General features: G+C 49.9%; 1 protein-coding gene across 4 annotated transcripts in view; it reads left to right on the top strand.

Annotated features, from left to right (window-relative positions):
- Window positions 1-23854, top strand: part of CAPN3 (calpain 3) — a 50851-nt gene that overhangs the window by 25866 nt on the left and 1131 nt on the right. For 2 of the 4 annotated variants that reach the window (XM_043554152.1, XM_043554154.1), the window contains exons 3-22: window positions 1268-1386; window positions 3207-3340; window positions 4060-4228; window positions 5096-5239; window positions 7299-7382; window positions 8463-8548; window positions 11158-11235; window positions 12015-12175; window positions 13418-13587; window positions 13933-13944; window positions 14658-14866; window positions 15652-15688; window positions 17897-17914; window positions 20844-20957; window positions 21926-22003; window positions 22404-22461; window positions 22557-22621; window positions 23039-23107; window positions 23197-23275; window positions 23490-23606. In XM_043554152.1, coding sequence (XP_043410087.1) covers window positions 1268-1386; window positions 3207-3340; window positions 4060-4228; window positions 5096-5239; window positions 7299-7382; window positions 8463-8548; window positions 11158-11235; window positions 12015-12175; window positions 13418-13587; window positions 13933-13944; window positions 14658-14866; window positions 15652-15688; window positions 17897-17914; window positions 20844-20957; window positions 21926-22003; window positions 22404-22461; window positions 22557-22621; window positions 23039-23107; window positions 23197-23275; window positions 23490-23606 — 2001 coding nt within the window. The remainder of the gene's footprint in view (window positions 1-1267; window positions 1387-3206; window positions 3341-4059; window positions 4229-5095; window positions 5240-7298; window positions 7383-8462; window positions 8549-11157; window positions 11236-12014; window positions 12176-13417; window positions 13588-13932; window positions 13945-14657; window positions 14867-15651; window positions 15689-17896; window positions 17915-20843; window positions 20958-21925; window positions 22004-22403; window positions 22462-22556; window positions 22622-23038; window positions 23108-23196; window positions 23276-23489; window positions 23607-23854) is intronic. The other 2 variants (XM_043554155.1, XM_043554156.1) reach the window with 1 other exon arrangement.

Below are 23854 nucleotides of genomic sequence, written 5' to 3'. Positions count from 1 at the left end.
CACAAAAAGTGCACTTGTAACTCAAACTCTTGTTTAAAATGCCCCAGCCAGAGTAGCTCCATATTAATGGAGTCTTTCAACAAGGATGACATTTGCCATATTGACGAGCACCCAGCGTTCTGTCCGGGTGGTCACCTTGGCTCTTCTACCAGACCTTCCTCCCTCAGGAAGTACTATCTTTGGCGTGGACTGCAGGAAAGCTCTACACTTGATCTTAGCCAAAAGGTCAAGAAGCGACTGGACTGCAGGAAACTCTATGAAGCAAAGGTGGAAAGAACATCAACAGACGTAATTTAAAATTTGAGGGAAATGTGCACTCGAGACCAAATGAAAGGAATTTGGCCCCAGAAAGAGAGGCTGAGGAGGTTTTCAATATCGGGGTTCCTGCACCCGGGAGAAAGATGTCTGCAGAGCCCTGGGAGAGCTAAAAACCTGGACTTCCTAACACTGTTTCAAAGGAGAGGCTTGCTTCTTCAGGGGTGGGGGTGGGGAGGACGGCTGCTGGGAGCTCTCAGTCTCCCCTCTACAGTCTCAAAGATGCCGTCACATCCACACAGGAAATCAAAGGCCTTGCACAACTCAACCCATCTGCTTAGAAGGAAATTCAATGACTGTCAGTGTGCCAGGCATGCCCCTTGGGCATTCTCTCTATTTCTCTCTCTCTCTCTCTCTCTCTCTCTCTCTCTCTCTCTCACACACACACACACACACACACACAGCAAAATCACTAAATATAGCATTCTGCCAGAAAGGAAGTTCAGAGAATAAGAAAATATCCCCATCTCATTCCATGGCCAGCAATGTCTCAGCGCCCTCAAAAAGTGGCTGCAGAGAAGCTGCTTTACTGGCTTTCCTTCCAGTACAAGAGGGCTTGGCCGATGGCTCTCAGATGCTCAGTCTCCACTGAGGTATGCACTCACATTGCAAAAGTCCAGGAAGCACAGATTTCATCCAGGTGTTAGGAAGAATGACACATTTGACCTACTGCTCTGCGTTCATTGAGGTCCAAAAAGGAAGTGAGCTTATATTACGGAAGGAGCCATTGCCTATACCCTTCTGGAAAACCAGTCAGAAGAGAGTAAGTCACCCTGATCGAATTGTCGAGGGACTGCCATCAAACTCCTCTGGGTCGACCTCTCTGAGGTCAGATCTGGAAGTAGGACAGTGAACACTAAGTGAACTTGTTCTTCAGAGAAGCAGAAGAATCAGCTGGGTTTGGGCCTTTTTCTTCCCCGGAGGTAACCTATGCCATGTACTTCCCCCGCAGGGGACTGCTGGTTTCTCGCAGCCATTGCTTGCCTGACCCTGAACGAGCGCCTGCTTTTCCGAGTCATACCCCATGATCAGAGTTTCACTGAAAACTATGCGGGCATCTTCCACTTCCAGGTGAGGTCATTGGAGGGTGGTTAAGAGGGCCAGCTGCTTTTCGGAAACCCACCTTTTCAGGAACACTTACCTCAAACACCACAAGCGTGTGGAGGTTTTCCCATCACCACAATGTGTTTGGAATGTACCACTTACATATGTTATTATTTGTTTTCTATAATATCAAAATTGATTTTTGAGAATTCTTATAGATCATCCATATGATTAAACTTTTATTAAATGTTTTCACAATCGTGTTTAAAAAAGAAAAAACAGTAAAGGAAGAGGGCCAGCTGCTGTCCACCCACCGCTGGTCTTCTGGCCTTGACTTTCCAGCGGCTTCAGGAAAGATTCCACCCACCCTCCCAGTCTTGGCTGTGGGCAGTGACCCCCCCTAAGGCCTCAGGCCTGTGAGGACGCAGTTGTTTATCTCTGCCCCCTCAGCAGCCCCCCTCCCAAAACCCCATCTTCCGCCATGCTCCAGAAAGGCAGGAAGACATCCTGTTTGCTGGCCTGTGGATCTATTTTTGCCTTTCCAGCTGGCTGCTGTGTTACCTGCAGCCTTTCTCAAGTAGGTTCCTAAGATATTAGCATTGGTGGTTCATAGGGCCCTTTAGTTTGCAAAGGAAACCCCCTGAATGACTATGGCTCCTTTCCCTGTTTTGCTTTAAAGGCAGGTCTATACCAAGTCTATCACTCACCTTTTCCAGGCCTTGGAAGGACAATCTGGTCAATCTGGGGACCAGGCTTCTGGCTCAGCCCAGAAAGGAGTCTTTTGGTTCCAGAATCAACTAAACCATTGGAAATTTTCTAGATCCAAAATCTAGACGCAAAATCAGAGAGCCAGATCCTGGTGCTGGCCCAAAACTGAAGTGAGCTCCACACGTGGGGATCTAGCAGATGCTGGGATTCTGAGGCATCCATCTGTTTCCAGCCCTGAAAGCCCCCCCCCACACACACACACATGTCCTGGGACTGACCGAAATCATCAGCTGACGTACCTGCTGATTTTGTACCTCAGGACTGAAGGCTTGAGAGAAGGTCTTCTTTTCAGGTTCAGGTTCAGGTCCTGCTGCCCTCTGAACACGGGTAAGGCAGCCAGGCCCTCATTTTCGTTTCTTCCCTGTGCCATCAAGCTGCTAGTTTCCCTCTGATATTTAAAGGGTCTTTTACCTAAATAGGGCCACAAATATAAAGACCACATAGATTTTTTTCCCCTCTTTTCAATAAGGGAAAACAATGTCATTAGAGGGGAAATTAAACCACATTTGGCAGTCTTCAGTTAAAATTGGTTTGTTCAAAAAAGAACATTCAGAATTGAAATTATTCAACAATGTTCCTGTTATAGCCAGAGTATATTCTGGGACACTCTCCTTTTCCCTATCAGTCTTCTTCAGCAGCCATTTCTACCTTGTTTGTCATAAAGAGATCTATAAATTAATACGTCACCTTCACCTAGGCCAGCAGTTCTCAACGCTGCTGTATATTAGAATCAGCTAAAATACCTAAAATATGATGCATAGGCCCCACTCCAGACTTACTGAGCAGGAGAATGACAATCTCAAGCCCTCAGATATTCATGGGGGACCTACCATCACTGAGGCTGGCCGGACTGTGTGCAAGAGAGAAAGCAAGATGTAGCCCACGTTCCTGCCCCCAAGGAACTCACGGTCCAGTTAGAGAAAGATACACACGCTCCAAACCCAAAAGAGTATGAACAAGGACCAAGTGCAGAGCTGAGGCAATGGGACCGCTTTGGGATCAAAGAGAGTCTGAGGAATGTGGAGGAGAGGCAGGTGGTAACCTGACGATGTGACTCTGTCCTTGGTGCCTCTGTGCAGTTCTGGCGCTACGGAGACTGGGTGGATGTGGTCATTGATGACTGCCTGCCGACTTACAACAATCAACTGGTTTTCACCAAGTCCAACCACCGCAATGAATTCTGGAGTGCTCTGCTGGAGAAGGCTTATGCTAAGTAAGGCAACACTTGAGGATGTGAGGCAGGGCTAAAGGTGGTGGGCTGCAAAATCCAGCTGAAATCTTGTCACAAGAGGCAGCGTGCGTGCACATGTGCGCATGCGTAACAGTTCAACTGGATCCCTAAGTCTGAGGGGGTCGGGTCCAGGCAGCAACGGCTATAACTAAAAAACTGTATTTAAGGGAAGGATGAAGACATGTGTAGGAAATCTTTAGCTTTAGCCTCCCATAGTGAGCACTTTAATTCTGCCTTCGTGGTGATGTTGCAAGTCTTATATTTGAGCATTAGATCTTTGAAGCTCACATTCCCAGGGTCTTGCTTGGCTCAACCTCATGATCACGTGGGATATTAATAAAGCCATGTTATCTCTCAACTTGGAAGCTCCACCCCAGCTATTTCTAAGGGCTCTATGGAGCCCTTCCTTGGGGTTCAGAGTATGGTGGAAAGAGAAGAGTCAGGAAGTGAGAATGGCTGGGTTCCCATCCCAGTGTTTCTGGTTCTCTGTGGCCTTGGGTAAGCCACTTAGCCTATAAGACTCAGTTGCTCGAATGTGAAGAAAGAGAATCATAGTAGCTACTCCATTAGCTTACAGAGTTGTTGGAGAATTAGATAAGAGAACATCACAGGACCCGAGAGTAAAATTCTGGTGGCCCAGGGCCTGGGTCATGTTTCCTGGAACCCTGTGACCTCAGATTGGTCTTCATTCTCTCTCCAAGGCTCCATGGTTCGTATGAGGCCCTGAAAGGTGGGAACACTACAGAGGCCATGGAGGACTTCACAGGAGGGGTGACAGAGTTTTTTGAGATCAAGGATGCTCCCAGAGACATGTACAAGATCATGAAGAAAGCCATCGAGAGAGGCTCCCTCATGGGCTGTTCCATTGATGTAAGCCTGGGGTGTGGTGTGCAGGGCAGGGAGCAGGCAACTATCGGGAAGCCATCCATGTGATGAAAAGCAATGTAGGGCTTTCCTCTGGGACAGGGTGGATGTTTTATTTAAGGAAGCAGGAACTGGCTCTCAACTTTGAAAATTTCTAAAGGAAGAAGAGTTCCTAGGGATTTTCACTAAAGAGACTGGGCAAAGACACTCCAAGGCCTAGACTTTAGGTAGAAATAGGTCCAGAGGTGTGTGTCAGCCCCGGCCTCTGTGGCCAGTGCTGCTCAACCCCAGCATGCCCCCAATTAAGCTGGCTGCATATCTGGTTCTGGACCTGAGCCAGCCAGTTCCCTGCGACAGCCTCTCAGTCACTGAGCTGTGATCCTGTCTCTCACTTAGGGCACGGGCCTTGTGTTGTGATCTGGGAGAAGGTCGGCCTGCAGGCGCACTCTCAGCACAACAGAGTAGTGTGATCTGACACTGGGGCTAAGGGTATGGAGACCCACAGAGTGGCCAGCCCTCCTGAGTTTCAGGAGACACACCTGCCCTGGGGGCTGCTCAGTGGATAATAGTCTTGGCTGGAGCTTTCCATCACTGAGAAAGGAGCTGAAGCTGAATTCCTGAATTTCCTTCCTCTCCTAATACTCCAAATGGGTCCAAAAGCTTGGGAAGATCAGCTAGCATTAAACACCCCTGGATGAACATTTTCTTTCTGCATCACTTTTCTCCATCTTGTCTCCATTCACACTGTTTCTCTCTCCTCTTTCCCTTTGTCCCCTCCCTTCTTTCTGTCTCCTTCCCTTTCTATCGCCCTCCTTTGTTTGATCTCTCCCTCCCTCTTCTGGACTGTCCCCGGCCTATCCCGTCGGGCCTCAGGATGGCACAAACATGACCTATGGAACCTCTCCTTCTGGGCTGAAAATGGGGGAGTTGATTGCACGGATGGTGAGGAATATGGATAACTCGCTGCTCAGGGACTCAGACCTCATCCCCAGTGACTCAGATGACAGACCAACCCGGGTGTGTACGCCTCCAATTGTCAGGAATGACCACCCCTCCCACCTGCATGACCCTGCATGAGGCCTGTCGGTGTTAGACTCCCCTCAGCAGCCAGTGCCTTACATGCAGACCTCCACATGGGCCTTCCAGGGGGCTGGGGTGGAATAACTTCCCTGCTCCAAGGCTCTTGGACAAGGTGGGGGAGACAGGATTTGGAGGAACTCTCTGTGGGAGTTCTTTCATACCCCGTGGTCCAGGCAGTTTCTCTGATAACAAATTAACAAGTAGAAATACAAGAGACTTTGTTCATTGTTAAATATTTCTTCTCTTCTAATTCAGGTATTCATTCAACGCAGATTTATTGAGCTCCTACCAGGTGCCAGACACTCTTGTAGTAAACAAACAAAAAAAATACATTTTGTTCACTAAAAGAGTCTCTCCCCTCATAGAGTTTATTTTCTAGTACTTTCAGAAGTAATGCATGCTCACTGAAAAATACTTATAGAAAAGCATGGAGGAAAACTTAACACATGTTTTCTCCCATCTAAAGGTTGCAACTCTGAGTATGTAGTATATGTCCTTCTAGGATATTTCTTTGCGTACAGTTAATCTACATTTTTATTTTTAAAATGTTGTCACACTGTATGTACCTCTTTGCATTGTGTCTTTTTTCAGTTAGCTTTATGTTCTTAATGTGCCAATATGAACTATATTGTTAATGTGTCTCCCAAAACATTCTTTAATGTTTATTTATTTTTGAGAGAGAGAGAGCACCCGAGCATGCGAGTGTGAGTGGGGGAGGGGCAGAGACACAGAGGGGAACAGAGAATCCAAAGCGGGCTCTGCACTGACAGCAATGAACCCAATGCGGGGCTCAAACTCATGAACCGTGAGATCATGACCTGGGCCGAAGTCAGTTGCTCATCCGACTGAGCCACCCAGGTGCCCCTCAAAACATTTTTTTAGTGGTTGCACAGTATGCCAACACACAGATAAGTTATAATTTATTTACCCAATACCCTGTCATTGGAAAATTAGATTGTTTTCTCTTTCTTGTGTTGGCTATTATTTTTAAATGCTATCTTGAACATCCTAATAGATATATCTCTGTGTGTGTCGTGATAATTTCTTTGGGACAGAATGCCAGGGGAGGAATTGCTAGCTGTGCAAAAGTAATGCCAATAGAGTCATTTCAAGTGGTTTCCCAGGTCTAGACTTGAAAGACGCATGGATCTGCTTCCACATCCTTTCTATTCAGCATGGTCTGGGTCACGTAAGGACTAAGATGTGGAAGAGGCCAAGATGCCAAAAGCCCTGGCTCCACCTGCATCCCTGAAGTTGAAAAGGCTCACAAATTGCACAGCATAGCATGGCTCCAGGAAGCTCTTCTTAAAGCTGTTATGTTACCAGGCAAAGGAGAGTCATAGAGATATGGTCTAGGGTTCAATGGGCATTGGAGATCCTATCCCTCTACTGAGCATCTTCTGGGGCTGAAACTTGGTAATTTCTACAAATCTAAGAGCTTCCCCTAGACCGGTAGGCCAAATCATGTCTGAATAGGACTCGACTCTGGCCTCCTCCAAATTCCTTCCCTGGGCACTGTGACTCTTGATTTCTTGAGTATTCTGTTCTTGATGGGTATGGAGGGGGGAATGGGATATACAGAGAGAAGGTTAGACCTATATGTTTCATCTAACCTCTTTTTTCAATTCCTTTCTCTTCCAGGAGTTGTCAAGTCTGGGTGGGCTCGAGGGAAGGGGCCTCCATTTGTCCCTGTTCCTCCTTTGAAAGACCCCAAGAGATCCAGAAAGGAGGGCCAGGGATCTGCTTACCTACATCGACATTGTCCCAGCCTCATACTGTTCTCCGATGGTCAGAACAGACCTTTTCAGGGCAACCAGCCTGAGGGAGACCATTTGTCTGGGCTATGTCTTCTTGACTCTCTAAAAGAGCCAGGGAGGGCCTTCTCATGGCCAGGATGTCCACATTCAGAGCACAAAGGAGTCTGTGTCCTCACAGAACCTGGAAAATGATCCAATGTGTGCAGGCCCTGATAGGCTGTCTGGTTTTTGCTCCACAGACAATTGTTCCGGTTCAGTATGAAACAAGAATGGCTTGCGGGCTAGTCAAGGGCCACGCCTACTCTGTCACTGGCTTGGAGGAGGTGAGGCTGATGGCGCGGGTGGCTGGGGAGCTATTTGGGTCAGCCTCCTGAAGTCAGGACTTAACTTACTGGGCCCCTTCACCTAGGCAGAGCTTGCCTCCTCTCAGGGGCACCACACGCGGTCTGGGCCCAGCACCTGCATGCAGTTAGAGGGGACCATTGGGACTGGTAGACGTGGATCTTGCCACAAGGTGGTGCTCAGTTCATCTTTGCTTTTAGCGCTAAAAATGGCAATTTTCCCAACAGTTCCAGGGAACAAATAGAAATCACTTTGGTTTTATGAAATTGATTTCATGGGCTCTCATGTCTCCTTTTCTTTGGGAGTTGAACAGATACAATACTTTGCTCCCCCTGACACGTTGGGTTGAAGACAGGAAATTTGTCAGGACTATTGTGCACAGCTGGGCAGGCAGGCTGTGCCCTGTTCACAGGGATGGGCAGAGACTGAAGGAAGGGGTGCCTTTTTCTTTTCTTTCTTTTTTTTTTTTTTTTTTTTTTTTTTTTGAGAGACAGAGACAGCACAAGCAGGGGAGGGCCAGAGAGAGAGGGAGACACAGAATCCAAAATAGGCTCCAGGCACTGAGCTGTCAGCACAGAGCCTGACTCAGGGCTCAAATTCACAGACTGCAAGACCACCTGAGCCAAAGTTGGACACTTGACTGACTGAGCCACCCAGGTGCCCCAAAGGGCACCTTTTTCTAATCAGTCCATCTATGGTGGCCATTTCTGTATAGTTACTCAGCCTGCAGGGTGTTTTTTCTAATTCAAACAAAGACACCTAATGTGTGAGAGTGGCCCTACAGTATATGCCCTCCCTCCTCCCCCAAAGCTCATAATGGCTGGGGAAACCACTTCTTAGAAAATGGTCAAGCCCTAACCTCTGCAGACTCAGTCCTAAGGTTCTGACCATTCACCTTGCCATTCTGCAAGAGTGCCTCTGATTAGTCTCCCCGACCAGGACCAGGCAGGACAGCCCCCTGTACAGGATTCTGTCCCCATTCCCACCCCAGCCCTCAGGGCAAGACAGAAAACCCCCTTTCCAGAAAGGCCCATAGCAAGAGTTTTTTCTCTTTGCCCAAGACCCTGTTCAAGGGTGAGAAAGTGAAGCTGGTACGGCTGCGGAATCCCTGGGGCCAGGTGGAGTGGAACGGCTCCTGGAGTGACAGGTAGGTGAGGGGGACGGTCCATGAGAAGGGGACAAAGAGCCTGGGGCAAGGCTGGGTTGCATATCAAGATATACGAGGATTACAAATGTGTGGTCTAAAATTACCCTTCAGACCCATGATCCACAGAGGGGAAGTGGGTATGTGGGCTCTAGGGAAAGGCCCACAGAGGAGCCAGGAGAGCTGGGGATCCAGAGACCTCACTGATGGCCATTGACTGGAAAGTTTCTAAAAAGCACGGGCTAGGTCCAGGTAGAAGCAAAGTGTGAATGCAGGGGTCTGGACTAGACAAGGGATTTCCCTTCTCAGAGTCTCTGTGTCCTTATCTGTAAAATGGGAACAATACTAACACTTACGTGGTGGGCTGGAGAGTGCCTAGCCAGTGCTAAGATTTCCTGTCCCTTGCTGTCCCCATGAAAAAGGTGCACAGTCCCCCTGAAAGATCTTACCATTTATCACTGAATGGAATGAACTGGGTGCAGCGAAAGTACAAACACGGGGGACATTTACAAAGAAACATTTACAAGGCTTCATAGGCTGATGGCCAATTGCCTCACTGAGTGGAGAGAAACCCCTTGAGTGCCTCTTTTATTCCCAAGAGGAGATAGCAGGACTCAGTAGCCATGTGTGCCTTCAGCCCCTGTGCTTACCTCCACCCAGGGCACCATCATTACTGGTTCATTCAGCTCTTCATTTGCTGAGTAAGTCTTATTGAGCACCTACTGAACAGCAGGCACAGGCCCAGGCACTGAGGATATTCTGTGAATAGGCAGCCTCCCTGGATGACTGAGGGGCCGACTCTAGTCCTCTTACTGCCTCTTGCAGCCATTCTCTGGTATTCCTTCACTCATCAGGGAGACAAATCCTTACTTCCTCTGTGCTGAGTGTGCGGCCAGCCCCATGCTACTAGCTGGGACCTAGAAACGAACAGACATAGGCCCTGCCCCTGCAGACTCCAGTGGGAAGGGCAAAAAAAACAAAACAAAACAAAAAAAAAAAACCACTGATGATTAAAATAAATGCTATCATAAAGGTCACAAAGAAGGAGCCCCTCACCTAGTTTGCATGGGACCGGAAGAATAGAAAAATGTGGCCTGGTGAGAGTGGCATTTGACCTGTGCTCTCTGCTCTGGGAAGGCCCTCAGTGCCCCAGCAGTTGTCCATTCTACTGGGCCAGGTCACCCACAGGGACCCTCACTGTGTCCTCCAGCCTCATTGTTTGGTGTCCACCCTTAACTCATGTCCTGGAATGCCTCGACCTCAGGGACTGCTGACAAGTGGGGCCCATCTCTGGGTCACTCAAGACCACCATCCCTGTATTGTGTCCTCCCCCCCTTTTTTTAATATTTATTTATTTTTGAGAGAGAAAGAGAGGGAGGGGCATAGAGAGTGGGAGACAGAGAATCACAAGCAGGCTCCGCACTGTCAGAGGAGAGCCCGATGTGGGGCTCGAACTCACAAACCCTGAGATCACGACCTGAGCCAAAATCAAGTCAGATGCTTAACCAGTTGAGCCAGTTGAGCCACCTGAGCCGCCTAGGGGCCCTCCCAACGCCCCCCCCCCAACTCCCCTCAACCCACGTCCCTCCTTCTGCCCTCTCAGTAATCTCCATTTCCCCTCTAGTATTCCCTGACCCCAAGCACTTCCTCAATCTTTTACCTTTCCAAGGACAACCCAGTTTAGTTTTACTCTCCTCAACAAGCCTGAAACACAGATGTGTTGTTTCCTCCCTCTTGAGGAGAGATGTGGAAAAATCATCCTGCCTTTAGAAACATGAAGCCAGGCTATTTCCTGGGGTGAGAGGAGAAAGGAAATGTTTACATACTTGGTGTTTTTCTCAGTAACTCAGTTACTTATTAGATGGCAGGCACTGGTCTAAAAGTTTTACATGTATTATTTCATTCATTGCTCATCACAGCCATGTAAGTAGATCATAATACTCATTCTTCTTTTGCAATTGAGAAAACAGAAGCTGAGAGGTTAAGTGCCATGCCCAAGGTTATGTAGCTAGGAATGGTATTATCAAATGGCATCCAGTTAATCTATTTCCAAAGGTCAACTCTTAACCTTTAAAGTGAGAAGGGATATGGGGCACCTGGGTGGGTCAGTCAGTTAAGCGGACGACTTCAGCTCAGGTCATGATCTCGAAGTCCCAGAGTTCAATCCCCGTGTTGGCCTCTTTGCCGACAGCTCACAGCCCGGAGCCTGCTTCAGATTCTGTGCTTCTGTCTCTCTGTCCCTCCCCTGTTCTCTCTCTCTCTCTCTCTCTCTCTCTCTCTCAAAAACAAACAAAAACAAAAAAACAGAAATGAAAAACATTTAAAAAAATTTAAAGTGTGAGGAGGAAACAAAAAATTGTCCAGAGAAAGGTTAAGCCCTTACAAACCCATTTAAGGCCTTACTTACTCCTGAGGATAGTAGAAGACCATTACTGGGTTTTACACTGAGGGAATCAGATCAGATTTCCATATCTGATGCTTCCTGCTTGCTGCAATTTGGAGATGGGCTACTCTTTCAACTTTTTCGTATTTCTCTTGGTACCTCCTGTCCCATCCCACGTCAGGCCTCTCCCGTTCTTCTTCCTTCCATAATTCCTCCATTTTCCCTCCAGTTGGAAGGACTGGAGCTTTGTGGACAAAGCTGAGAAGGCCCGTCTGCAGCACCAGGTCACTGAGGATGGAGAGTTCTGGTGAGTCCAGGACCCAAGAGGACCCTGAAGGGTAAGGGATCCAGTGGGGAGCTGAAATCTCAAACCTCAATCCCTGGAAAGAGGCCATGACATTGTAGCTCTCAGGAGATCTGGGCCCTGTTCTCTTCCTCCAGCCCAAAGCCCAACAGGATGGGGTTCTGAGAGGAGCCAGCCAGTCACAGAAACAACTAGAGCCTGGGACCAGGCCAGCACGAGGTGGCTCCTGCTTCGCCTATATCCCTCCGACGTGCACATGGCCCCAGCCACTTGCTCCCTGTCTCCTGGGCCAAAGCAGCTCTGCTTTGCTCACCCAATGCCACCCTCATCCTCACTCGGCTCATTTCTACTCAGCCCTTGAGTCTTAGCTTAAAGGAAACTTTTCCGGATCCCTGTGTTTTGCCCAGAACTGGGATTAATTAGTGAGACTCATCATCCTTGAAATTGCTTGCTTAGTTGTCTGTCCTTCCTCAAACTGTCTTTCTTTCCGGTGAGCCCAGCACAGCACCGGGGCCCAGGGCAGAGGCACATGGTGCCATTGGGAGAACTGAATTGCTACCGAGCTCTCCCAGCGAGCACACAGGAGTTTGAGCTATTACTGGAAGAGACAGTAGTTTGGGGTGGAGACATGAGAACTGACAGTGTTTACCCTAACGAGGAAGGGCAGGGGCGTCCCTGGGGCCATGCCCAAGTTCCTGTGAACTGTGTGATCGTGCTGCTCCGGTCCCCGAGTCTTACCTCTCCTAGCCTCCCATATGGGTCTCTCTCTTCCAACCTCTCAGGATGTCATATGACGATTTCATCTACCATTTCACAAAGCTGGAGATCTGCAACCTCACGGCGGATGCCCTGGAGTCCGACAAGATGCAGACGTGGACGGTCTCCGTGAACGAGGGCCGCTGGGTGAGGGGCTGTTCTGCCGGAGGCTGCCGCAACTTCCCAGGTGGGAGAGGCTCGGGATGGGGGAGGGTCCAAGGGCAACAAGTTCCAGGTGGAATAATACCATTCGCTGAGTCTGTATTAAGTTCCAGGTGTATCTTATCTTATTAAACCCTCCCTGTTTTACCAAGAAGGAAACCGCCTGCTGAGGAGTGTGCGGTGGGGAGCTGGTAACAACTTTTAAGCAGGACACTGTGTCGGAACAACACTACATTCATAATGCTGAGGATGGGACTGGAAAACGGAGTTAGCAGAGCCTGCCAGGGCACAAGCCAGAGATGATGAAAACCAAAGCAAGTCGGGGGCAGCAGAGATGGAGGGAAGAGGGCAGATTTAGGGAACAGAATATTGAAGAGTGACTTCAAGCTTCCCAGTTTGGGGGGCCCGAGTGGATGGTGTCAATGTCGCAATGTAAAACATACAGGAGGGGAAAATCAGCATGTTGTTTGGTTTTTTGGTGGAGTTGGTTGTGGGCTTGTGGGGAGAGGAGTTCGGTTTGGCACATGGGAAGTTGAGGCACCTGTAGAAATATCCAGGTGAAGACGTGTCCTAGAGAATTGGATACACAGATTAGAATGGTAGGTACTTGGTTGTATGATTAGAACTTGATATATATTTGTGGAATATATATAGTTCAGGCATCATGGTCATGCAGGGACAGTTAAAAAGTGGATAAAACAGGAGCGCCTGGGTGGCTCAGTCAGTTAAGTGTCCGACTTTCCATCTCAGCTCGGGTCACGATCTCAGGGGTTTGTGAGTTGGAGCCCCACATGAGGCTCACAGCTGTCAGTTCAGAGCCTGCTTTGGATTCTCTGTCTCCCTCTTTCTCTGCCCCTCCCTGCTCTCCCTCTCTCAAAAATAAACATTAAAAAAAGTTTTTTTAATGGATAAGACAGCCTAGGGAGGTAGAATAGTGGGGTGGGAGAGAGGCCTAAGGCCACATCCCAAGGACCAACAACATTCGAAGGGCAGGTGAGGAAAGGGAAACCATCAGCAGAGAATGAGAATCACAGCTCCGGGAGGAGGAAGAAGCCACACACAGCCAAGCAGTGAGGCTCCATCTCTATAAAGGTGGAGGCTACCCACAGTTCCCCCCACATAGTTTGGCAAATGCCTGCGTCATGCCTTCTGTATATATTGAGCGCCTAGATGCAGGGGATAAATAGGTTCCCTCTGTCTTATTTCCCTTCCTGACCTTTCTCTGAGAGGCAGATCTGAATGTACGTTTCCTTCCTTGGGGGCACAGACACTTTCTGGACCAACCCACAGTACCGTCTGAAGCTCCTGGAGGAGGACGATGACCCTGAAGACTCGGAGGTGATCTGCAGCTTCCTGGTGGCCCTGATGCAGAAGAACCGGAGGAAGGACCGGAAGCTGGGGGCCAACCTCTTCACCATTGGCTTTGCCATCTACGAGGTGTGCAGTTCCTGACTAGCTTTAGCCCAGGAAACACATTCCTTGGGGGTGGGGAGCCTCCCAAATACTCAGTGCCCCCCCCACCGGCCCCAAACTCCTAGAATCAGACCCTCATGTGTCAGAATCTCTTAGATATTTGTAATGAGTGGAAAAAACCAGGTTGGGGGAGATGGAGCAGGGCTGGGCTGGGGCTGGGGCTGGCCAGATAGATGAGGAGTAGATGAGGAGTCAGACATCTGCATTCACTCCACAGTTATGGGCATTCCCTTCCTGCAAGAGTTTCATCCCCATTCAGATCTGAAGTCCACAGAATCTGAGCATCTTCTTTTTCTGTTTCTCCTCAAGGTTCCCAAAGAGGTACAGAAGTGGCAGCGGCCAGCAGTTGTGTGCAGCATTACCTGGGGGTCCTGTGTCCATCAGTGGCACATGGGGAAGCTTCCTGGTGGGGTTTGAGGACAGGACTATGATAGGAGAGGGTCTCGCCTGGGTCACACAACTCCAGAGCGGGTGCCGCAGGGTACTGCATGACCCCCTGACTATCACCCTCATGAGAAGCCCTTTCTCCCTTCCCACCAGAGACTGTCACACATACGCTCTCACACATTCATACGCACTTCTCTCACACACATGCATACACTTGCTCACACTCATACACATTTGCACTCACAGTTACACACTCACGCACACAGTCACACAGACACATTCTGAGGGTGACTGCCCTCTTTGGGATGGAGGAATCGCCTCCCTCAGACCCCAGCCAAGGCCCCTCCTGCCTCCTTGGGGTCCTTCCCCAGCCTGGAGGTGATTTGGAGCTGACCAGCAGCAGTTCTGGTAAGTGGGGGGAATGATAGACTTGACCTTCACTTCTGAATCACAACAGAAAAAGAGGAAATGGGGTAGGGAGCTCCAGGGATGTTGAGCTATTTGAGGCCTTGGGAATCGGAAGTAGGTAGGTCACGACTGTGAACTGGGTAACCAGGGAGTTGGGGTAACCCCTGGACGGGGACTGTGAGCAGGACAGGACATCCTTCTGGAGGAGCTCAGGTCCCTCGGGCTCTTCTCCCCCTCAGATGCACGGGAACAAGCAGCACCTGCAGAAGGACTTCTTCCTGTACAATGCCTCCAAGGCCAGGAGCAAGACCTACATCAACATGCGGGAGGTGTCTGAGCGCTTCCGCCTACCTCCCAGCGAGTATGTCATCGTGCCCTCCACCTATGAGCCCCACCAGGAGGGAGAATTCATCCTCCGGGTGTTCTCTGAAAAAAGGAACCTCTCTGAGTGAGTCAGCCTGCTTTCCCCTCCCGTCCCTAAAAGCCCATGTGGCCCATTCCAGAGATTGGAGATGTGAGGTAGCTGGACCTGTCACCTCCAGGAATCCTGGGATATGTTAACCAGGCTGCCCTTCTTCCTCTGCTCTGAGTCACTGGCCACATCTCCTCCATTTGTTTAGTCAGTCTGTCATCCCACAGATCTCTATAGAGAACCTACTAAGTTCCAGGCACTCTTTTTCTAGGGACTAAGGATAGAACAGTGAATTAAACAGAAAGAAATCCCTGCCCTCATGGAGTTCAACATTCTAGCATGAGACAGCAATGCATAGGGGGAAAAATATGCATATATGTGTTTGAGGGAGATAAGTGATAAGGAGAAGGAAATACAGTAGGGAACAAGGATAGGAGGCATTAGGGGTGATGGAACTTTTAGGTGAGGTGACCAGGGAAGCCAGCAAGGCCACATCCTACATTTTTTGGTCACTGCAGATGATTTCATAAGCCCAACTACTCTGGACTCTGCCCTTGAAAGAAACACAAAGTCTAGGGGTAGGTGGCTGAGTCTGGGCACCTGGGCAAAGCCAACAAGAACCCATGTGTCTGCACTTGGCTGCTGGTGATGGTGCCTACATGGGGTTGGCTCCCGTGGTGGGGTATTAGTTCCTGTGGTTCCCTTGAAGTCAGCTCTGACTTGGCTCTGAGGACCTGTGTGCCCTGGGCGAATTCTCTCTATGCTTCCTGCTTGCTCCTGGGGACAGTGAGACCCCCGCTCATGTTTGTGTTTCTCCACAGGGAAGTTGAAAATACAATCTCCGTGGATCGGCCCGTGGTGAGTGCTTTAGTTCTTATGTGTGAGAAGGTCCAGAGGCTCACCCTCCCCCATCCAGGCAGGGGACATAGGGGCAGTGGAGGGGAGAGTGGGTATTGGCAGAGAAGATGGGAGTCTGGGGCCTGCAGGGCAATTCTTCCATGTTAGTGCAGTTTCTGTTTGTCCCAACTAGAGGTAACAGGCCTCACGGTACTGGGCCGTGTACTCAATCCAGGGTCTAGGAAGCACAGAAGAAGAGTCCTAGAAGGGAAAAGCAGTTTGAACAGCGAGAGGGAGGGGTCAAGGCCATAGTAAGGGACAACAAGAGCAACAGATTGGATTATGAGAGTCAGTCTCACATATGGAAAAGAATACACACCAGCTCTGGAGTCAGCATCAAAACCTGGGTCCTCCACCTAGAGCTGGGTGATTTGGACAATTTACGTAACCCCTCATTTTCCTACTCTGTAAAATGGGGACAATAATATGTGCCTTGCAAGGCTCTTATGAAGTTTGAATCAATGAGATCATGTATGTGAAGTGCCTGGCACAGCACAGATCCTTAAATGGTGGTTATAATTCATGTGCTTTATATCTCAAAAGGTACTTCCCACATGCATTACCTCACTTGATCCTTGCAAGGTTTCTGAGATGTGATAAGGTTATTATTATCCCTGGTGCTAAGGAAGTAGAGGCTCAGTGGGGTTAAATGGCTCCCGTGGTTCACAGGTCTCATTAAATGGCAGGGCTGAAACTGACATTCAGATTCTCGGAGCCCAGATTCTCCAGGTTCTCAGGCTGTTTCCCCAGTCGCCATGTGGAGACCAGTTCCCACGTGTTTGAGTCCCTGAGTTAGAAGCACAGAGTTGGTATATGTGGCTTCTCTTTGTTAAGGAGTCTTGTGACTGCCTTGGGCCTTTGGGCCTTGGTTTATAAACATCCCCTGTGCTCTGTGTGACTTGGGCCAATAAGAGGACAGCAAATGCCCCACTGAGCTATCTTCTGGGTGGTGACACTCAGGGCTCCAATCCTGACCCTATGCCAGTGCCAGATCTCCAAGTGCCTTCTGAATTATCACAGGACATTCATCTTAGGATTAAATGCATTTGGTTCTATTCTTATCTGTGAAACATTAGTAATCAGGGTAGTATATTGATCAGGAATCTCAAACTCAGGAGCTTATGGGAGCTGGCATGCCACTGAACTGGGTAGGGCAGGCACATGTGGGGCTTTTGATGTCCCTCCACAGACATGTTCGCCTGGAGTTCTCAACTGACACCTAGCTTCAGTGTTGGAGGGACAACCGGAGTGGTGGTGACTATGGCATCTGGAGGGTACAGGCAGCAGCTGCCCTCAGCTCCCCAGATCGTTGCCAGTGCAGCCTGCCAGACCTCCTAGTTTTATTTTGTTTTAAAGCCCCAAACTTAGATTCCCACATTAAGTCTCTCCCTATGTTATAAATATCTGCTAAAACAAAACGGGGGCTCCTGGCTGGCTCACTCTGTAGAGCACGCAACTCTTGATCTCGGGGTTGTGAGTTTGAGCCCCATGTTAGACATGAAGCCAACTTAAAAAGAGTTTTAAAAAATTAAAACAGGGGCGCCTGGGTGGCGCAGTCGGTTAAGCGTCCGACTTGACTTCAGCCAGGTCACGATCTCACGGTCTGTGAGTTCAAGCCCCGCGTCAGGCTCTGGGCTGATGGCTCGGAGCCTGGAGCCTGTTTCCGATTCTGTGTCTCCCTCTCTCTCTGCCCCTCCCCCGTTCATGCTCTGTCTCTCTCTGTCCCAAAAATAAATAAACGTTGAAAAAAAAAATTTTTTTTTTTAAATTAAAACAAAACAATCCCCCCAAGCTCTGGAAGTCAAGCAAAATTCATTTTCAGGCCAGTTTGGGTGACCCACTTTTTTTGGTGTTTTAGAAACTAACTTCACTTAAAAATATAAAACTTTAGCCCGAAGATTCCTTTCCTTGGCTGTGTCTAATAGGAGTGGACTATAAGAACGGCCACCAGAGTGGCCAGCAGTCTCTGAGCATGGAGAACTCTGACCTCCCTTCACCCTCCAGGCCTCTTTTGGCTCTGTGTGGCCAAATCTGTGTGGTCCAGATTTCTGGACCCCAGAGCCTCACTCCAAGCTGAGGCCCAAATCACAGGGAAGTCAAAAGCCACTGGGTTTTCTGGAAACTTGATTTTCACTTATTCTGCATTTGTTGTTTCCTTTCCTTATGCAGAAAAAGAAAAAAACCAAGGTGGGTGTAACAGGGTGAGTGGGTAGACAGCAGAGTGTGTTTGTGCATGTGTGTGTGTGACAGCATGTGTACCAGACTTGCCTCTTCCCTCACTGACGCCCACCTCGCCTTCCTGGGCCCAGGTCACAGCTAAGGGTGTGGACCAACGTTAGCTAACACTGGCCAGGTGAAGGCTACGGGCCAGGCACTCTTCCAGGTGCTTTCCATGGATATGCTCAATCTTCACAACAACCCCATGACATTGGTACTGTTATCCTCCCCACTTTCAGACAAAGAAAAGGTACAGATGGATCCCCTAAATTGTCCAAGTGTGGCAGAAGCAGCACTAAGAGCCCAGGCAGTCTGGCTCCAGAGTCTGCCCTGAACCACCATGCTCACCTTTCATATGAGGGAGGAAGAGGATGGCCAACCAGTGAAAATGGGCCTGATATGGGGGTTCTTACAAAAACCGGGAGCACCCCTTCTTTCTCAGAAGTGCTAAGCAGGGCTTGATTCTTTGGGGGGGGGGGAACAGCAACTGTTTGTGTTTCCCAGGGTACAGTGAGACAGGTGTGTGTGGGTTTCCATGGAGAGAGTCTTGAGATGCCAGGTGCTTGCTCTGGAGGCAGGACTGCTCCTTCTCCCTCCTTTCCGTTCCCTGCCTCCTCCCCACTCCTCCTGTTTCCTTAGCCTGCTCTGTAGGGGGTGACAGAGGATGCCCAGAGAGGCTAAGTCACGACCAGGGCTCTCATTCCAGGTGAAGCTTGTTCCACATCCCTTTCTAGGAAAGCAGCCTCTCCATAAGCCTGCTCCTCAAAGCCATGGAACCCAACAGACCTGTGTCCAGGTAGCAGTGGAGAAAGGGAAAGAGAACTTCACCCTCATAGCCCCAGAGTTGCTGATCAACTTGACTGGTTTAATGGGGAATGAGAGCTACTTGGACAGCTTCCCCTCTTGGGGTCTCGGGAGGTTGCTATGATCCATTGATTCACCAGGGCCTCAGTGTCCTGATTATAACCACTTTGTTATGAGGACACCATTGCTAAAGGTGACCATGTGTGGTAAGAGCATCTCAGGGACCTCAGAACAAAGCTTTCATCTGGGACCAGCGGCATTGTTTCCTTTGTGTGGTTTTGGAATTCAGAAGTACAGTTGTTTAGCACCTCAAATCCCCTCCTATATCCTAGCTCCATGTACCCCATAACCTTCCCCTTGTCCCCAGGGCCTATAGTGATGACTAACCCTTTCAGAATTTTGGTTTGACCGCTCAGAGTGCCATACAGAGATGACTGACCTTTGGGCATCCTCGGGCCCATGAGGTAGTTAGCCACAGGCCTTCGGATGAGGTTTGGCATTAGTGTTTTATGGTGGTGCCTGGAAGGATCTACCATAGAGGTCCTCTAAGCGTTGACGCTGGTGCAGACCAGAGCTGACACTGATCAAGCACCTACCATGCAGCAGGCACTGTGATAGGGGTAAAACATACATTGTTTTCAGTTACAACAGTATCTACAAGGCGAGCGCTATGACTATTCCCCTTTTATAGATACTTTACAAGTATTCAGAGAAGTGAAGAGACTTGCCAAAGAAACAACTAATGAATGGGGACACTGGAAGCCACATCGATCTGCCCCCAAACCCATGTTTCTTGCCCTCACTGATCTGGTGCAGGCCCCTTACACTCCAAGACCTGTGTTTTCCAGACCCACACTTGGGCCCAGAGATGTGTGCCTGGCAGGGGTGACTCATGGCCACACCATGGCCAAACCATGTCCAAACCATGTCCATAGGCACACATTTCCCCTCCAACTGTGACCCACAATTGCTCTAGGATCCTCACAGGCATCATTTGCTTGCACAAGACCCTTTGCTTGGAAGGTAGAGCAAGCCAGGGCTGTTGGGGCCTGCTGGGAGCCAAAGTTCTAGGAGCTGTTTCTGTAGGTCTGACCATTTGTGCAGTTCTAGATGAACCACATGGAAAGGCAGAAGGGGATTCAGAAACCGGTCCCATTGCTTTTTTGCTTAGAGAGATTCTGACTGCCGCATTGCTCTCTGCACTGCAGCCATGAGCCCCTATAACCTTGCCTTCCTCTGGCTTTCCCTGTGGGGTGATGGCACCAACGAAGGGTGGCACAGCATGGCAGCCGCTCTCTGCTCTTTTTGTGTCCTCTTCACTTGCTTGAGCATGTCTTGAAAATATCCCTTATATTTGGGTAGCATCTTCAGTGTTTTTGCAGTAGCTCTATATTCAGCCTCGCAGGCGATCCCCACCAGAGCCCCATGAGAAAGGCCGAGCAGGTTCTGTTATCCGCATTAATGGATGCGTTACGGGAGGCCAGAGAGGTTATTGCTCGTTTGTGAGGACAGGACTGGAATTTTAGCCCTGTGTTCTGACCTCTCACCCATTAATCGGAGTCCTTTTTTCAGTCTGTCCTCTGCGGTGTCGCAGAGGTTCCTTGGAGGTGCCTCCGTAGCTGCCACAGCTGATACAGGTGTGCTGAGGGAAAAGAGCTCTGCCCTCTTCATCAAGCGGAGAGGCTTGTTTTTAATGACGTGAGATACACTGGGCTTCTGGGGAAATTTAATTGGAACAGCGTTTCCATTTGAAAAAAAAAAAGCCTAAAAATAATAGAACATCATTGTAGTGGATCGCACTACTTTTAACATTCTTAGCGTTTTCACAGGTACTACCTACCTTGTCGAACCCTCCTAGCTCTACCATCAGGAGATAAGGACCTGAGGTCCAGAGAGACTTAGCATCTTACCCCAAGTCACACAGCTTGTTAGCGGCAGGGATGGAGCTTGAACTGAGGTTCAAGAGCTCCCAGCTCTGCTCTTTTCCTCTTCACTGGACGAAGCCGCTCCAGGAGGGAGGCTGCCTCCATGTGCCCGCTCAGCCTGTAATCCTTGCTTCCTTCCTGCCCCTTCCCCACTTCCCTCTTCTCTCCAGCCCATCATCTTCGTTTCGGACAGAGCAAACAGCAACAAGGAACTGGGTGTGGACCAGGAATCAGAGGAGGGCAGAGACAAAGCAAGCCCTGATAAGCCAGAGAAATCCCCACAGGTTTTTGAGCATGTGGCATGAATGGGGTGGCTAGCAAACAGTGGGGGCCTCTGGATTGGAGGGGCTGTATGGTGGGGTGTCCCTTTAATGTCTGCAGGTTTGGATTTATCCCAGTGACCTTTTCTCTCATCACGTTCTCCTAAAATTTGGGATGCTGCTTGGGCGAATGTCTTGAGGGGGTGGCAGCCACACCAAGCCAGTCCCAGGCCTGGGAAGGACAGGCTAAGCCTGCCCACTGGAGCCCCCCAGCCAGGACAGCGAAGGAAAAGGAAGGCAGAGCCTGGGACACAGCCAGCTTGAGAGAGCCCAAGACAGAACAACTCCTGTGCCCTGGTGTCCCCGAGCTCTTGACAACGAGGGGATAAAGAATAATAGCAGAAAAGGGATGGACATCCGCACTGGAGACCTGTGGAGCCCAGGGAAGGGTATTAGATTGATGTGGGGAGAGGAGGTCATATAAAGCTTTAGTGGAGATGAGGCTGAGGGACCAAAGTCCACAGATCAATCCGGGGCCACCTCCTCCATCGTGGAATGTCCATCGTGGAATGTCCTCCTCCATCGTGGCGTGTGGGCATCCTTTGAGGATTTGGCCTTGATGACAGAGGTGGCAGGAAGTACCAAAATGGTCTGGTCCCCTTTGTCCTTCTAGAGCTCATTTGGTTCGGATGGTCAAGCTCAAAACAGTGGTGGGGGTGGAGAGAGAAGACCAAGGGGGCTGTCTACATGTCGGCATGGCTTATCTAACTCCTCTGGCTGGGATGTCTGGAGTGAAGGGTCGCTGGGCCTAGAGGATTGTCACTCCGGCTCACTAGGTTCAACTGAGAAAAGCCATTTGTCCTGTACCCAGCTCCTGCTGCCACCTAGGGCTGGTTTAGGCACTCTGGCTCCCTCGACCCGAAGGAACTTTCCTCGTGGGTCTGTCTGTCTCCCTGATCACTGTGAACCACTTTTCCTTTGTGCTTCCACAGCCACGGCCTGGCAACACCGGCCAAGAGACTGAGGAGCAGCAGCAGTTCCGGAACATATTTAGGCAGATAGCAGGCGAGGTGAGTACCGCCAACCTGGACTCCTACAGAGGCTCCTCTCCTTGATTAGCTCCTCAGATGACCAGTTATTTCATTATTGTTCAGTAGGGGTCCTTCTGGCTTTTGGTGGAAACGGGGGATATGCATGTGTGCCACAGAAATCCACACACAAATCCTCAGGTCCTTGAGTTTAGACCAACATCCACTTGGGTGCCTCGGAGGCCTTTTTGCTCTGAGCTGCCCACTGTGGTCTGGACACTGAGGGTGCTGTGTCTTCCTTGGAAAAACCCCAGCCTCCCATGACAGAATAGCAATGACAGGGACTTTACCAACATGGAGAGCTGGGATTTGTTTTGCAAACCCTCTGTTCCATCAGCTACTGTCCCCTTGGACTGTCATTCTCTACTCCCTTCCTCCTCAGGATATGGAGGTCTGTGCAGATGAGCTCAAGAATATCCTTAACACGGTTGTGAACAAACGTGAGTGGCTCAGACTGTGTGTGGAGGACGGGCAGGCAATGAGTGTGTGTCCGGTTATCTGAAAGAAGCTCCTCACTCTTCTCCATACCTCCCAGATAAGGACCTGAAGACACAAGGGTTCACGCTGGAGTCCTGCCGTAGCATGATTGCTCTCATGGATGTATCCTTCCCGCCACCCTCCCCCCGCCCCATGCAGCCCCTGGGGGCCAAAGCAACAATGAGGGGTGCCCAGTGAGAAAGAGGGGCCGTTGGAGGAGGCACAGCTGGGCAAGACATTGGGTTGTAACCAGCCCCTAACCTCTGCCCTCACCTCAGGCCTGGGATTCTGCCTAAGGCCCTGCCCGAGCAAAAATGGTCCTTAGGAGACAGGCTCTTTGGGTTTTAGAGCAGACACTAACTTTGGCTGAGATGGTGTGGAGGGGAGGGTTAAACCCCAGGACAGGACAGTGGATAGGATATCTGGTGCAGAGCCTTCCTGTGAGGCGACCTTCCCTGTAGTCCCCTAGACCCCCCCCTTCCTTCCAACCCAGGGGGATTTCACTATGTGTGCCCTGTAGCCCTGACCTCCTTCCTCCAGACAGATGGCTCTGGGAGGCTGAACTTGCAAGAGTTCCATCACCTTTGGAAGAAGATTAAAGCCTGGCAGGTGAGAAGAGAACGAAGCAAGGGAGTGAAAGAGGGGGTTAATTCAGGGGGTTACTATGTGACCTCTGTCCTGAAATTTTCTATTGCCAGAAAATTTTCAAACACTATGATACAGACCAGTCTGGTACCATCAACAGCTATGAGATGCGAAATGCAGTCAATGATGCAGGTGCTGGGGAAGCAAGTGGGTGGTGGGGATGTGGACTCGGGCTGGTGGAAGCAGGAACTGGAGGGTGGGGGCAGAAGGCCGCTAGGGGCCTACTAGCCAAAGGAAGGAGAAAGTGCTTCTCATCCCCCAGGCCAGAGTGGCTGAGAGGCAGGGAAAATAGAATGCCAGGCTAATCCTCAGCCTCCTTCGTCCTCTCCCGTGCTGCCCCCTACAGGATTCCACCTCAACAGCCAGCTCTACGACATCATCACCATGCGGTATGCAGACAAGCACATGAACATCGACTTTGACAGCTTCATCTGCTGCTTCGTCAGGCTGGAGGGCATGTTCAGTAAGTGCGGGGGCTACCTTTCTGCACTCTTGTGCCCCTCCCCCCACAGTGACAGGAGCCGCAATAGGAATCTCAGCCTGATCATCTTCTAGTCTACTCCATCCAACAGGGTCTGAACAAAAGCACAGACTCTCTTTAAGCTCAGAATGGGCTGGCAAACGGAGGATGATGGTTGATACTCGGCCCAGCAGATTTTTGTGCTGAAGGACAACACTTAGTACACAGTCCTCTTAAGAAAAGTTATAATA

This window comes from Prionailurus bengalensis, chromosome B3 (genome assembly GCF_016509475.1).
Source record: "Prionailurus bengalensis isolate Pbe53 chromosome B3, Fcat_Pben_1.1_paternal_pri, whole genome shotgun sequence".
NCBI lineage: Eukaryota > Metazoa > Chordata > Mammalia > Carnivora > Felidae > Prionailurus > Prionailurus bengalensis.
The sequence above is the reverse complement of the archived record's forward strand: the minus strand, read 5'-3'. Positions and strand labels throughout refer to the sequence as shown.